Raw genomic sequence first — 16,442 nt, forward strand, 5'->3', positions numbered from 1 at the left:
GGGCGGCGGCAGCGGCGTCCCGCTCTACCCTAAGAGGCCCTCGAGAGGAACTTTGTTCTTCAAGTGGAACAACAGCAGTTTATCTCCCACTCAGCAGACAGTGGGACAGATGGAGACAGACCCTGCTGCGCTCCACCTCGCTTGTCTTGAGTCAGAAATAAATCATATCTTAAATAAAAAAAAACGGACAATTTGAGATGGGTGGCCATGCTCATGGGAAGGTTGCATTTTTCAATTGTGAGTGAGAATAAGTGAGAACGATTGATAATCACGTCTTATACATGTGATGTTGCTATTTGAGTTGAAGCTTGCAAGGCTAAAAAAAAAAAACTACCACATTACTGTATATATATTTCATTTGTTTACTGCTGTTTTAATGAGAGTTTGTCAAGGATCTCCCCTGAAATGAGAAGAGACCACCCTTCTTTTTCTTTTGCGTGCTCTACTTCACACTTTTACAGTGTCACAAAGTGAACCGGGACCTCGCCTATGTTAATGACAGCACCACCGTCCCGGTGTTCACTCTGCCCTTGTTTGTGTCCGCTTCCAAACGCGTCAGCAATCCAACGGAGCATCACGCTTAGCGGAAATCCAATAATTACGTGATGAAAAGCATTTATGTTGGAGGCCGTAAACGGAAGGCCAAGTACTGGCACTGCTACGTCAAAGTCACTAAAGTGAAGGATGAAAATGTAATATCTAATATGGGAACAAGCGTAGGGTACACACACACACACTCACACACCTGTGCAACATGATCATCCAGCCGTCATCCCTGTTTTCTGACATCGACTGCTGCGCGTCGACCACATAACACACTCATGAAGGATGTTATTCACCGCACGCACACACACACACCTTCCACCATCCTCCACACCCCCCCCCCCCTCTCTCCCACACTCCGCCCCTTCCCACACACACACACACACCTTTACCTGTCCACTGCCCAAAGCTCTGTGCTCTCCCTATTTGTGTGAGTGGCTATCGCTGCGGTAACTCTATCCGCGTCCTTTCATGTAAAATACATTGTGTTGGGCCTCCTCCCTCCGTCCCTCCCCCTCTCACTGCACTCTCCATCCCTCCTTCCCTCCACCTCTCCTCCGCCCCCCTCCCCTCAGCCTGGGGAGGTGTAAAACTATCCCTCTCTTTATGCGACCAAAAATGCCCCTTTTTCAGGCGTAGGGGAGCTATAGAGAGGGTAAAAAAAAGAAGTGAAGGAGAGAGAGAGAGAGAGAGAGGAGAAGAATAGAGTGAGTCTACAGAGTGGGAGGTGGCGGTGGCGTCTCGGTGAAAAGGTACTCTTCCTGTTCCTGGCCCGCCGCAAGGTTCTTCAACCGTCTTTGTGCAAGAGAATTTGCCGAGAGCTGCTGGAAGGAAGCAGGAATAGCGGCGCGCTCGCACACAAGTATCACCTGTCACTGAAACCTTTGTATTCAAATCCCCCTGGGAGGGGAGAAAAACAAAAAACTAAACTTAGATGATGACCTCCGCGTCCAACCCGCACCCAACACAACGTGAACAGCATGAGAAATTAGAGAGCAACAGCGGAATTGTGCTCCGAGCTAGCGCAAGGATTTAGCGCTGTTTAGCAAGGCGAGGGCGGGGGGGGGGGTTAAAAAGTTGAAGACAAGTTCACATCCCTTCTTTTCCATGTTTCCAGTGGCTAACAAACAAAACAGTGGACATCAGAACCAGCAGTGATGCTAATGGTCTTCTATCACACTGGAGGAGAAAGGCGTTGGGTGTTTTTTGTCTTAGGGCTACTTACTATCTTTAGAATACCATAAATTACTTTGGGGAGGAAGAGCAGTGGAGGAGAAAAGAGATTTAAGTTGCTGACCTCCTCCTCCTCCACCTTCGCTTCGTCCTGGTGGTCTTCATACCTGCCATTTAAATTGGCTCCTCACTGTTGCAGACAGCGAGGGGATCACAGGCACGATTTACTGCAGCTCTACTCAGCGGAGACGAATGAAAAGTCACTGACGGATGTGTTTTGAGTGTGTGCGTGCGCGCGCGCGTGCGTGCGTGTGTGTCTTGGATGGTTTGGCGCTGTTAATTGTGAAGCGTTTGGCCCCAACTGCCTCTGCTCGGCTAATCTGATGAGAGTGATTAAAAAAACAACTGGAAGAAACCTAAACCTGTCTGAGGCTGAACGCACAGACACGCACACATGCTTACACACACACACACGGACACACACAACTCACAAGGAATGTCTTAGATTTTGGCAACACTATGACTGACCAGGCACTCATTTATGCATCATAAACCTTATTATCAAATTATAGGGCCGAGTGTCTCCGTGCAGATAATCACAACCAGAAGTAATTGAGATCAACGACTCATTGAGTCAGTTACCCGACGAGTCACAGCTTTAGTGCGCTCTATGGGATATAAAATTACATTATCTTTTACCTGAGTCACGTTTACAGGTGACTCAGTCGTGACAAACTGCTGCTCTGCAGACACTTGGCCAAAGCCACGGCTGCTGCTAAATTGGCCATTTTTTACTGGACACTAGTGACAATAAACTAAAAGGCTATAAATGAATATCATAAATTATTGCACAAAAATTCTGAAAAAAAAGGTTCCGGGACAATTATAAGGAATAAACCCAAACCTTGTAATCTATTCTTATCACATTTTTTTACCATTGCTACCATTTTGAAGAATGGACCTGTAAGAAAACTTTGAAAGTTTTTTCCTTTAAATACCCACATATGTACAGATAAGGCCTCACATGCTTTGTGTGTGTCTGTGTGTCTGTGTGGGTCTGGGTGTGTGTCTGCGGCAGCAGCAGCAGCATTAATAATTAAAGCTAATCTCATTAGGTCACAGATCCCTTTCAGACGCTTTTAATTAAATGATGAATGGCCTCCCAGCTGCCTGTTAAATAATGCTGCTTGTGACATCACAGGGTACGTGTGCATGTGAAAGGTACGACATAAGGTAGATATCCCAAAGATGGGCGGAAAAAGAAGCCAGAGGGAGACATTCAGCAGACAGACAGGTATAGACACACACACACACACACACACACACACACACACACACACACACACAGCGTCCACGTAGACGCCATCTGCTCGCAGAGTCGATACTCTGCTGTTTGCTCCGAGCTGCTGCTGCTGCCTGACATGCCTGAGAGGAACCAAATGAGTCAAAATAAAAGGGGCGCAAGCTGTTTCTATGACACCGGGACTTCAGAACTCTTCATATCATCTTCCACACGCGTCCAGCCACAACACCATCTGCCATCCGTGATGGAGGAGGGTGCAGTGTGGGATGAAAAAAATGAGCTGATATCACGTTCATTTGATAGAAGCAAATTGCATTGCAGGTTAATGCAACTGATTCGCCGGCGAGCCGGGCTAGTTGATTAGGCTAGTTGCATCAAAGAAACTGACGCGGCACCTTTTCAGCTCCTCTTTGAGGAGGTAAAACTCTCCCTTCTCTGTAGGACATGGTTGACTGGAAATAAAAAGAAAATACATATTTAAATTTGTCCTGCTGTTTTTATGTTGCAAGTTTGTGTTTTTGCGAGTTCGGTTTGCAACAGGGCGTTTCTGCCCCCCCAAAAATTTTCACCACACATCTGGTGTTGAATGTGACGTAGATAACAACTAAATATAAAATATAAAAATATATATCAGTCTAAAATGTATTCACCCAGTCCACTTAATAGAGTTTTATAGACTCATCAGACAACAGGGCAAAAAATAGCCCGTCTAAACTCATACTTGTCCACCAAAAATTAAATTTTTGCCCACGCCACTGCTTTGAATGTAAGAGAGAAAATGAAGGGAGGGCAGAAGGATTCCCAGAAGAGGAGCAGTGGGGTAGAAAAGAGACGCTGGGGACCGGGAACTGAATTAGAGCATGAGAGCAGCAGGTAAAGCAGAGGACAGGTGAGGCTGCCAAACTGCCCCCAGGGCTCCAGACAGCAATGAAGCGGTCAATGAGAACACCCATAATCCCTTTCTGCTCCTCAGTCATCCATCTCCCTCCCTCCCTCTATCATCCAGCCCCCCGCACCCCTACCCCTCCCCGCAAGAACTGTCCTCTCGCTCTCAGAGTGGCTCTGGATCGGATTGCTCACTTTACAAAGGGCCCTGAATCATCACTCTAGCCAGAGAGACACATGGGCGGGACAAAAGAAAAAAAAAAAAAGACAAGGTCGGACAGACGGACTGTACGACCAGGACAGGGATGAGCTGAATTAAATCACGCATAGATTCTAATGAAGCAAAAAGTTTCGGACAGTTGAAATCATCCACATTTGCTTTTTGTTTTAGTTTGTAATCATTTATAATCTTAAGCAGGTTTCAGCTTTGTCATTGATTTCTTTTTACTCTCCTTGTTTTCTGTGTCTGAGAATTCAGCTTTTACTTGTTTTAATAACATGAAGGCCTGTTGAACCGAGAGGTCTTGCATATATTTTGTAACACTATCCCCACCCTCTCCTTTTGGAAACCTCAACCTCAAGTACTTGCTTTTTTCGGGGGGAAAATGAAAAGTGAGGATCAATAAACATAACTAGAGAGTTGATTTGATAATAGTACATTCATTAGCTGCATACTCGGCCTGATCTATTAGGCCCATCTGGCCTCTGCACCACCACCACCACCAGCACCAACTCCCCTGACTCTGCACTGCAGAGAGAGAGAGAAATACAATCTCCCAGTTGAGCTGCACAGGAAGTTCTCTCTGCAGGCAGGTTCCTCCAAAACCAGAGCACAATTGTTGCAATTTAATTTCCTCTGGAGAAAAATGAGGAAATATGTTCTCGTTTTTGGTAACCGGTGGCAGATGATGGGAGCCCGGGCCAAGCAAAAATCACCCTGGGTTTGTCCACAGCTACTATTTTGGGATCAAGAATGAAAAATTCAAGTATTTGTAGGGGAATTTCTTTGCATTGGATGTCATACTCGGGAGTAAAAGGAGAAAAGAATTGCAGCGGAGAGAAGAAGCAGCATCTGGCGTGGATAAATCTTCCTCATGCGTGATCAGAATGACATGGGCCACAAACCGACACATGCAGGCAGCACGGTCACCGCGTGAGAGCACGTCCACTCAGATGACCTCAGTTTCCCACGGAACCCAAGGTCTATGCGTATAACAGAGAAACACCTACACGCCTGCGAGGACACTGCGGCAGCAGACGGCAGAGCTCACACATCTTGCGGTTTCCTGTCTGCTGCGTTCTCTCTCCAAAGCCCACGCTGCTTTTCTCCGGGTTCCTAGATGGATTCTCCAGTCTGTTTTCGAGAGGGTGGGTTGAGACCCTTGCAGGAGTGTAATGGACTCGCGGGCTGTCTACGAACTGCTCACCTCACACCTCCTCCCCGCCGCTGGCCAGGCCCTCTAGCAGATGAGCTGGAGGTCGTCCAGCCTCGAGAAACTGAATCGACGATCCTGCCGTCCGCCACAGTTTTGGAGGCTCTTGAACAAATTCTCCGCCGACAAAGACGCGGCAGTCAATGCAGCTGCTTAACTCGTGTGGAGAAGATTGACATGTTGGAAAATGCACTTGCTTGTTCTCTTAAACAAAATTCAATCTGTCTGTAATTAAATTCCCCCAAAAACTCTCCACTGGCACAGCTTTGCGTGGAAATCGGAAGACATTGGGGGCGGAGCTGCTAGCGCGGCGATGCCCAAAGCTAATATTGAAATCTACCGAGACCTGTTAATTTCACTCAATGCTATATCATTTTTTTTTGGTTTGCTTACGTGATTGAAAGGATCAGCTTCTACTTACACAAATCAGATATATCAACAAGCGATGACATTGATTCACAGTGGTAGAATAGCAACACAAATAAACAAGCACATGCACACATGGACACAAGAACCAAAATAATGTGTGTATTTTGGCTCAGAGACACAATTTTTAAGTTTAAATAATTCAGGCAGCTTGACGTATGTCAAAGAACATTCGCATGGCTTGGTCCCCAATGGTGGCAGGAGAGTAAATGCCTCCCACTACCCACCCCCAAAAATACCAAAACTCAGACTACAAAATAAAAACACTGATGACAATTCTTGATAATTAACAAATTTTCCCCTCACATTGGAAAATCTATGATTTTCCAATTTCCTGCCTCTCTTCCATTTTTGAGACATCCGCCTCGCTTCAATCAACACTTGCGCCTCCTCTGCCTCTGGGAAGGTGAGTGACCGGCTGGCCGGGCACTGCGGCAGCAACGCTCAGCTGTCACCCACCGCATAAATCTTACGAGAATCACTTGTACTCGGAGGGAGCTGAAACTGACCTGCGGCTCTGTGCCACGGCTGGGATGCCAGCCTGCTAGAAGGGATGCCAGGGGGGTGTAGCTGTTACACTCTTGTGATCCGTCCACATGCCTTGTCGCCGGGCAGATTTCGGAGCGGGTCGCCTGTGACGCCAACGCCGCCCCGGCCATTGGGGTTGGGCCGTGCTCGCATTTAGCCACTGCTGCCACTGCTGCCACTGCATGTAAGTTTGTGTGAATGTATCTGTATGGGGTTGTAGGGGTGAAAGAGGGGTGCAACCCGAGCCCCTTTCCTTCTCCGAGTCTTTCTGTCACACACACACACACACACACACTGGGACAGCTGCCATACTTTGTCCTCTCCCAGCACAACAGAGGAAAGAACTAAAAGAACTCTTTTCCCTGCATTTTCCCCCTTTGTTTTTCCTTCATCTCCTGCACTTTTGTTTCTTTGTGCGACTGTACGTTTAAATCCTTGCAAGGCCCTTTGGGGTCCAAAAATGCTACACAGGCCTTCCTTCTTTCCTTGCCTGAACAGACTGAAGACTTCTGCCACCACTCTGGCAGAGGGTAAAAAGGGAGCTAGCTCGGCTCGATCTTGGGCAAAAAAAAAAAAAAAGAAGCTGTGCAAACGATCACGAGAACATTTTAGCCTCATCGCTTCTGTGCCGTGACGCAGAGCATAACTCAAAATGAGCAACGAGAGTAAGAAAACACTTAGCACCTTTTCCTCCAAAGCTGCACAAGTATGTGACAACAGGTGGGCCGAGACACTTAAACAGGCTAAAAGTAGCATTACCGAGCTAAACGCTATTGGCCTCGCCTCGGGCTCTTTGCAGCGCTCCCCGAGGGAAGCAGGCTGGTCGTTGGGAGGTGGGCAGGCAGGCAGCCAGGCGGGACGCTTGACCATAACCCAGATGACGCGCGATGGATGCGGTGGGAAAGGAGGGGGAGGGGTGGTGGCGGCGATGTTTTAAAGGGTAGAGGGGAGGGCTGGATGTATCAGGTGTCAGTAGACAACTCCCCGAAACTTTGTGTGTGAGGTCTGCGCTGTTTTTTTTCTTCCCCCCCTCTAGCCACCCGAGACACGCCTGTTCCACAGGAGCGGTGCCGAGAAAGAATTAGCCACTTTCAGTTTTCAAATTAAAATGCCAGGAGGAAAATGTCCAAGGGAAATGAATTGCAGTCGCGCTTGGGGTTTAGCAGGTGAAAATATGCCGCGGAATCTCTGCCAGTAATTCTTGCTTGCCGAGGAGTTCACATAAGTAACGTGTTTGGCAATGCTGACGTCCCTGCGTAGAACTGAATATCGATGTCCGCCTGGTTAGCAAGTAAGGCAGTAGAGCAGAAATGATCGGACCAGTCCTCCAGGTTGGCCAGCGGAGACGGCCCGAAAATTGTTTTCAGTTAACAATTTTAGAATTAGTTTTAAATTTACTGGACTTCTATTGCTGATCGTGACCATTACAATTCAATGTCTAAGTGAAAAAAAAAAAAAGTTTCTGATTTATATGGACAAAATAATTAATCAGGACAACAATAATACTAATAAGAAAATAGATAAATTCATTATAATTGTGCCAAAGACTTTTTTGAATTTTTATCCTCATGTATTTTAAAGATATTCAACGGCCACTGATATATATATATATATATATAAAAAAAAGACAAACTATAAGGAAACAGAAAAATCCCAAAGACCTGAATTGCAGCTTGTTATCTCCACGTTATATGATTAAAATCGGTGCCCTTGCTCTGAGGTCTCATTTCCAACCCGAACAATTAATCAATGCCGCTGCACTACGGCTCAGATTTCCATTATGAATGATATCACCGTCCTATTTAAAGCAAGTGAAGTAATTGTGTAATAGGGACATCAATATTTGATATTTAGATGGCAGCCAGATGAAACGGACGCCTCTTCCTCCGTCCTTTTCTTCCCTTTCTCTCTCTCTCTCTTCTTCCTTCCCTTCTGCCTCTTTTTGTCACCTTCTACTGTACATGTTAGTGACTGTGTCACGGGCCAGGCCCGTAACCGGAGTCCCTTGGGCGGTGAGTCTGATGGAGTGACACAAAAAGAGGCGGCGAGAAACAACAACGTTTATGCACTGCGTCCCAGTTTGCGTTATTATTGCTGCGGAGGCTGGCAGGTCAGAGAGACGCAGAGAGAGAGAGAGAGAGAGAGAGAGAGAGAGAGAGAGAGAGAGAGAGAGAGGGAGGAAGAGAGAGAGAGAGAGCCAGGCTTAATGGAGGAGGAGGAGAAGATGAAATTACACCTGTTCTGGTGGCTGACTAACGACTTTGAAATGTGAGCGGACCCTCGCTCGCCGCCAAAATCATTTTCCCAACAATACAGCCTGATCTTTAAACAAGTAGAACTGGGACGCTGCGCTGACGGGACGCAGAGGCACTGACACAAAGCGACAGACCCTCTGGACCTGTGTGTGTGTGTGTGTGTGTGTGTGTGCGCATGTGTGTGTGTCACTATCATGTCAGTGAACTTTTCTTTCAACAAAAGAAGGTGGTAAAATACCCAATTCTGGAAAGCACCTATTTGTAATATTTTTGTGATGTCACAAAAGGCAATGCTGTGATGATCCCCAACTGAAATTTCTCATAAAAACTAAAATGAAATGTAAACATGATGCACATTTCAATTTACCATTGTTTTCTAACAATGATGTGACGCTAGCTTGTTCGTGAACCCCCCAGAAGTGCATATTTCAAAAAACAAAACAAAAACGTCCGTCCTTAACTACTGCTTCTGTGTGCCGAAATATGCCGAGCTTGAAACCAGCCCTCGGTGATGTCACGAAGGGCAGCAATATCTCTCCCCATGTTTGTGGTGCCGCCCCCAACCAGGGGTCTGTGCTGCCTTTGTTTCTTCCCCCCCCCCCCAGGTGCCAGCGAGCATCAGTTGGTTAGCTGGCAAGTCCTTGCAGGCTGGCTGCAAACAGAGGGCTAATTGTGCTGCCTACTGGAGTGTCTATCGATTGATTAATCATGCAAGTGTCCCAAGATGAAAAATTGACCTCAGAAGCCTCTCTGAGGTCGAGGATGGTCGAGACAGGTTACACACACACACACACACACACACACACACACACGTAAATTCAGACTCACACTTGTTTCTCTTGAGGTCTCAGTCAGCCTGACTGCCGCCATATGGCCACTGTACTCTCCCTGAACAACATCTGCTGTGTGTTAGGAGGAACACGCACACACATACACACGCGCGCGCACACACCTTTCTGGTGCAGCCATACCTTTGCACTGTGTGGCCGATACAAGGTATCCTCACCCGACCGCACACGTGCACACGTGCACACGCACACACACTATGTTACACTTGCATGCACACAGTAGCGTTGAACTCACCATCTGTTCGCTGAGGTCCTGTGAGGCCTCCATGGCTCCTCGACTTGTCGTCGGCCGCACACTACAGGGGCGAGAACCCAACGGGGAGATGAAACCTCGGTCAGCCGACAACCACTCAGGGAGTCTGTTTATCAGCGAGTGCGTGAGCTTTGTTTGTATGTCGCATTGTTTTTTTTTTGTTGTTGTTTTTTAAGTGACACGCCACTTGCCAACTTTATCCTTGCCTACTCTTTACGTGTACGTACGCGAACCCCTCCCCGACCCCTCGACTGTTGTGTTTATGTGCGAGCAACGGGAGCCCGCGAAGGGGAAGCGGCGGGCGTCGACTCCGACGTATCATCTTCAGACCAGGCCGAAGTGCAGGGAGATAATTGCAGAAGTAAATATCAACAATGAAAACAGAGACGGGTAAGCGATACGGCCGCTTGGCTGGCCGGTGGACCACAGACACCGTGGCAATGACCGGTGCGCCGGGGCGAGCTGGCGGGTGACCACGCCGGTGCCAGACGGGAGACGACAGGCTGGCGCGGGCCGAGGCCGTTGTCGCACGTCGAAGCGTTGTGAGTCACTTCATTATGCCACTTTTTTTTTTTAACGTTATTTTTATTTTTATTTTTTTTTGATGCGTCACACCGAGGCGCCGCAACAAACAGTCGAGTCTTGACAGGGTGGCACAAAATGGCTGCCGGCTGCTGCTGCCGCCGCAATTGCGCAGAAAGGTTTCGACGGTTGCACAAAAGAGGAGGGAGGCGGCGGAGACGAACACTTGCACACTAAATCCGGTAACCGGATCTGCGAGAGCAGGGAACGCTTCCAGCTCCAGACAAAACCATGCTTGTTTTCTTTTGTCGGGTATTTTATCGCAATCTCAGTATAGCTCAAGACGATGCATATGTTTCTCGAGACGGTACAAAGTTGTCGGAGTCCCAACGCTGCCGTGACCTACTGAAGGGAACGTGTGTGTCGGGTTTTTGAGTGGAGTAATGTTTATTACGATACAAAAAGAAAAGTCTTCACGTTAAAACCAGTGAGGTGAAGGCTGTGTGTGTGTGTGTGTGTGTGTGTGTGTGTGTGTGTGTGTGTGTGTGTGTGTGTGTGCGTGTGCGTGTCCGCTTTCCGAACGCGTGTCTGGCCAGAACTTTTAAACTAACTGGCATCCTTTTAATTTTTCATAGCGTTCAGCTCCTCCTCGCCCTGAAACCGAAGACAATAATGCGTCTCTCAGGTGAATTGATTTGCCTCCCCTCCTCCCCCACCGCCCCCACCTCTCCCCACTCCCTCCCTCCCTCCGTCCCTCCCCAGCGGCACACTCACCCCTCCCTTTCATCTCTGCCTCTCACCTTTGTGGAGGACACAGTCGTCCGTCGGACCTCGGGCCCTGCGTGCGTTTCAGGCCCGCCGTGTCAGATTTAGTCAGCGACTTGCGGTGAAGCAATTTTAATGTTTAAGTTAAGGGAAAGAATGGACGAGCTACTTCAGACACATGATGAAGCTTCTCTTTGTGCTAATATAAACAATGTATACACTGCGGTTATTTATTTTTCGGTGACTTTATACGACTGAATAGATTCATGGATTCCCATGTCATGCCCTTTATGTTATGTCACACAGTGGGCCGTTGAAATTGCCATTATTTCTATGACTGCGGGAGCAACACGTACGGGAACTTTGGACGAATAAAAAAACACAGTGTGCCGAAATATCCCCTGTGCTCGGTCGAGGGCTCAGCGGCTGGCTCTCCTTACCCCGGACTGACCCGCAGGTTACGCGACACTGCGCGGCAGGGATCAATAATGCCCGTCATTTCCTCCAGCCTCCCAGAAGAGAGAATTATATTTCTCTCCGCGGCGATTGACAGCGACATAAGAAACGCAGGGGATGGGGATCAGAAAGTCGACCGTGCGCTCGGCTGCAGCGCGGGGTGATTTCACACTGCGAGGAGCCGAAGAGCGGAGAATGTCGAACAAACCACAGAGTGCCGCTGGCAGGAGAGACTTGCGGTGAGAAGTCACATGTCGAGGTTCAGCTCGAAAAAGGAAAAAAAAACCTCAGGGCCTTAAGGCAGTGGTTGGTTTGAAGGAGTTAGCGTTTCTCCTGGTGTTTTCCTTTTTTTCTTTTCTTTTTCTTTTTTTTAAAAAAAAGAGAATCCTGGAAAGTAACTTTTGCCTCTTCTCCGTTTCTGAATTTAAACTGTTCCACCTCATTATCACACACATACGCATTATTCTGAATGTATAATTACCTTTTGAAAAATGTATATACAAAATGGAATGCGCAGTTATTGTAATTTTATTTAGCTTCAAATATTTGAAAGGAAGACATTTTTGTTTTTAATTTTTTTTTAATTTTAAAAAAAGATTATGCTATTGTGTTTAAATTATTTGTGCTTGGAAATTGGCCTTACACAACTCTCTCTGTATCACACAACAAATAATAATTATCAACAACACTGCATCATTTAAAAAAGAAAAAAAGGAAAGAAAACCAGCTAGTCCAAGCAAATAATATATAATAAAAACAAACAAATAATATTGAAAAAAATCTACTTAACATTTGTCCATTGCTCAACTCAAAGGGGTCAAATTATAGTGTCACCACATAGTTATTGTAAAATTGCAATGACTGTAATTGACTCTGAATAGAATGATGTCAGAATAATTGGCTAATGTAAATGCTAAAAGACAGAAAGGAAATAAAAAGTTGGAGGTCCCTCCTGCAGTAGTGAAATGTGTCGTCTGTATATCCGGCCCATTCTCCTCCGAGGACCACCTCTGCGTTCCCACGGACCCTCAGCACTCTCCCCAAATATCCATGAAGCTCGTCGCCTTGCGTCCATGCGCCCCTCTCGCACACCGCACCGCAGCGCTTCTCCTCGCTTCGTTTGCGCACAGGAAACCAAAGCTGTGCGGATGACGGCGCACGGTTCCGCGCGGCCCTATCACGTTCTGAGCCGGCGCGTAGTTAGTGGGCAGGCCATTCAAGCCCCCGGTATAAGATTCCCGTATCCTACATATCAAATATAAACACAAACTCCACGTGGGGACGACGCGAGGGGGGGGTGGGGGGGGGGGAGAGAAGAAAAGTGGCGCACGCACATCCCTGCGGGATTACGGGGTATTGAGGCGCAGCTGCAACGAGTAAATTTGCGACACACTTCATCTGGAATGTCTGCGCAAACAGGTGTTTAGTAGGAGCCTCTGCCGCACTTGATTTGCGTCAGTCTCCCTGAAAACGATTAGATGGGTTCAACTATTTATTTATTTATTTATTTATTTATTTATTTATTTTTATTTATTTATTTTTTGGGGGGGAAGTTTGAGCCATGCAGGTAAACTGCTGAGAAAAGCGCTCACTCTTTTAAATATACGCGCCGATGCTGCCACTTAACGACGCCGTTGTCGTTGACAGTTTGCACATCAGGGTGTCACCGGTTTACATTGGATTATTACATTGGATAATTATTGTATTTATTCATATGGGTTAAAATAAAAGATACTTAAATAACATCATCTCTAATTTTCCCCAGTTTGCCGTTAGAAAAAAAATAAAAAAATCATCTCGAACTGCAGCAAACCTAAACTTGTTGCAACCTGACGTGTTTCCCGATTAAACCTGCACCGTATCTTTTTTATTCTTATTATTCTTCATCATCATGAAACAACAATACCAAAATAAATAAATAAATAAATAAACTTAAAAGTTAGTATACCTGTTTATAAATCCGTCCCAACGCGCTGCGCAGCTCCCAGCCTTCCTCGCTTCACTCCTCGGACACGCTCATGGTGACGTGCACTGGGCTCCCCGCACGCAGCTCTCCCTGCTGTCTGCAGCCTGTCAACTGGTCTGGACCTCAAAACTCTTCAGCTTCTGCTGCCCATTAGCAGCCGGGCTCCGCACACATACGCACGCACACGCACACACACGCACGCTGAACTTGAAGCGTTTCACTCACACGCGGCTGAAATAATCTGCGGACCCCTTAAAAAAAAAAAAAAAAAAACCTCCGAAATCGGGCTTCTTGCAGAGCGGAGCGCGCATTTCTACCGGAGGACTCTTGATTTTCACTCCGCCGTCCAAGTTTGTGAGCCCAGGCTGCGCTCAACTTCATTATCGCCGCAGCTTGCGCATGCGCCCTAACTGCGAGTTGGGCAAGTGACCAAAGGGGTTAATGGGGTTCAGAGGGGAGAGAGATCTGGGGCGGGGGTGGGGGGGGGATACCAACATGACATTCTTATTAATAGTTTTGCCCAAATGACGAGTTCCTAGTTTTATTTATGTCATCAGAGGTTTAAAAAAAAAAGAAAAAAAGTAAGAAAGAAAGAAAAAACCCTGCACCCACTGAGCTGCGTGCGTCCGTCTGCAGGATTTCTTTTTCATCCTTTGCTGCGTTTTCTGAACACGGTGGACAGATTAATTGTAATGTGTGCTCAAAAATAAATAAATAAAATAAATACAATTATAAGGACGCACACATACTCAAGTCAAACAACTATTAAAGCATTGTCATGCACTAATTTTACTATCCCGTGTAGCTAAATTAGGAACCTTGATGGACCTGCCAATTCTTTGGTTTAAAGCAACATATAAAAAGCATAAATGAAGCATCTGGGTAAATAAAATACACAAAACAAAACATGTCAGACATATCTGCCACAATAACAATTTCACGAGAGCAATAACATTTTTTTTATATATATATATAAATTATCACTGGCGAGATCATTAAAGGTTTTAGGAATCCGTTGATGATAAAAAAAAAAACAATCAACAGTTTCCTCAAAATGAATATATATTTCCTGAGCTCACCAGTTCGCACTGTCGCCTCACTGCAGGAAGGTTGTCAGTTCGATTCCCATTCACAGTCTTTCCGTGTGCATGTTCTCGCCGTGTCTGAGTGGCTTCTCTACACGTGCTCCGGCCTCCTCCCACAGTCCAAAGACTTGCACATCAGGCTAATTGGCAGATCTAAATGGTCTGGAAGTGTGAGTGTGCATAGTTAATGCTGTCTTAAGACAACGATAGGCTCCAGCAAGCCGCTAACCAAGCGCAGGGGAAGCAGTAATAGATTTGGTGGATGGACTGAACTTCAAGGCCTTTTGAAAAACCTGGTCTTTGAATGAAGCAAAAATGTTTTTTTTTTCACTTTACTGGCATAACTGGCACAACCATGTAGCCGCAGAATAATTTGGGTTCACCACAGATGATGTTTTTATTTAAAAACAACAGGATATGAATCAGTCATGGTCGGGGTTCAAAATCAGAATCAGATTTGGTGACTTGGGTGAGGTGAGCGCAGTGCAGCGCTTGACAGAGGGCACAATTCAACGATGGCTCACTCACAAAGCTACTTTTTTTTTAGTATCTTTGGCTAACAAGTAGAGCATCTCTTTTACTAGACATTAACCAGTGGGTGGATTAAATACTGCACGAATAATGACTGGGACCTCGGAGTTAATCAGCTAAATCTGCTACATCCAGTGCTCCAGAAAGCAGCAGGACACACGACACGGGACAAAGACCAAGAGGAGGTTAGCGACAGGGAAATGCAAAAGCCAGAGAATATGCCGGCTCTGCAAAAGCAACATAACAAACACAGACCAGAGATGTCGGGTGAGTCAAGCCCGACCGCACTGTTCCACCACTGCGAACCCCAGAACGACGGCAGCGGCGGCGGCGGCGTTGGCCGCAGGGCAAAGTTTATTTGAAAAATTGAATGTTTGTTGGAACTCATGGATCCCGGAGGCTGCTGGATCCTGCTGGACCCATCCCAGCGCTGTTTTACCATGCAGTCATTTATTAAAGGGAGAGGGGCGGGGCGATGATGTCAACAAACAAACACACACACACACACACACACACACACACACGCATTGTACACACGCACACATCTTGTATGTTTCACCTGGGTCGTCCGCTTCCAGTCTCTTTTATGCACGCAAATATGATTTATTTACATGATTTAAAATGGCTTCTCGGTCACGTTATGTAGAATGAAAAGAGCATTTCCCTGGCACTGTACATACAAACACTGAAAAAAAAGAAAAAAGAGAAACGTTTCATTCTTTGCGGCTTTGGCGGGGACATTTGTTGGCAGAATCGCAGAGGAACTGAGGGGAAAAAAGCCCAAAAGCAAAGCAAAAAAAAAAAAAACTAAACTAAAAAAGTGAAAAGACAGCTGTCCTGTTTTTTTTTCTTCTTCTTGCTTTGGTGTTTAGTTTTTACTTCTCCGGTGATTAATTTTATTTTATTTTTTTTCCGAAATTCATTAAACAGAGGGCAGGGGATCATCCTCAGAAGTATGCAGCCAACCTTCAGGCAACGTCCAATCAGAGTAATGATCTGTTTTTGTTCATGTTTACAGTTCGTGATGATGACAAATCTCTTTGTAAAACACTTACAAGCAGGATTTGAAGATTATGAGGGTAGATTGCTCTCAATTTGCCCCCATCGAGTGACTGGCCTCGGTAAGAATTCATGACGTAAGAAAGAAAACCCCAAAACAGGATGTAAATGCTGTTGCCTTTAAAGCTGGAACAAAATATTTACTTTTCTTTCATAGAACAAATGTTATGCGTGAATTGATTTCGCCTGGGTAATAGAGGCACATAATATAATCAATGCAACAATTTGGAATAAACAAAGATTTGTGTATTAGACCAAAAAAAAAAAGCAACAAAATTATCGGAGGGGCACAGTGCCACAACAAAGACGTTTACTCTCTCGTACCAGATGCGGTCACATGATGCTGTGCATTGTACTGCATGACATCACATGATGACTGACACATGTGCGCGCCTGTGTGTTGTGGCACGC

The 16,442-nt window shown here is 46.2% G+C and overlaps 1 protein-coding gene across 3 annotated transcripts in view; it reads right to left on the bottom strand.

Moving 5' to 3' along the window:
* The window catches only part of eya4 (EYA transcriptional coactivator and phosphatase 4), a 35,865-nt gene extending 22,165 nt beyond the window's left edge, over nucleotides 1-13,700 (bottom strand). Inside the window, exons 1-2 of one of the 3 annotated variants that reach the window (XM_076044585.1) lie at nucleotides 13,339-13,700; nucleotides 9,630-9,690 (exon numbers count right to left, since the gene is read on the bottom strand). In XM_076044585.1, coding sequence (XP_075900700.1) covers nucleotides 9,630-9,662 — 33 coding nt within the window. In that variant the 5' untranslated portion in view covers nucleotides 9,663-9,690; nucleotides 13,339-13,700. The remainder of the gene's footprint in view (nucleotides 1-9,629; nucleotides 9,691-13,338) is intronic. The other 2 variants (XM_076044584.1, XM_076044586.1) reach the window with 2 other exon arrangements.
* Between the last annotated feature and the right edge of the window lie 2,742 nt (nucleotides 13,701-16,442).

The sequence above is a fragment of the Nelusetta ayraudi genome, unplaced genomic scaffold (assembly GCF_046127955.1).
Source record: "Nelusetta ayraudi isolate G7.1 ecotype Tasmania unplaced genomic scaffold, CSIRO-AGI_Nayr_v1 ptg000082l, whole genome shotgun sequence".
Classification (NCBI taxonomy): Eukaryota; Metazoa; Chordata; class Actinopteri; order Tetraodontiformes; family Monacanthidae; genus Nelusetta; species Nelusetta ayraudi.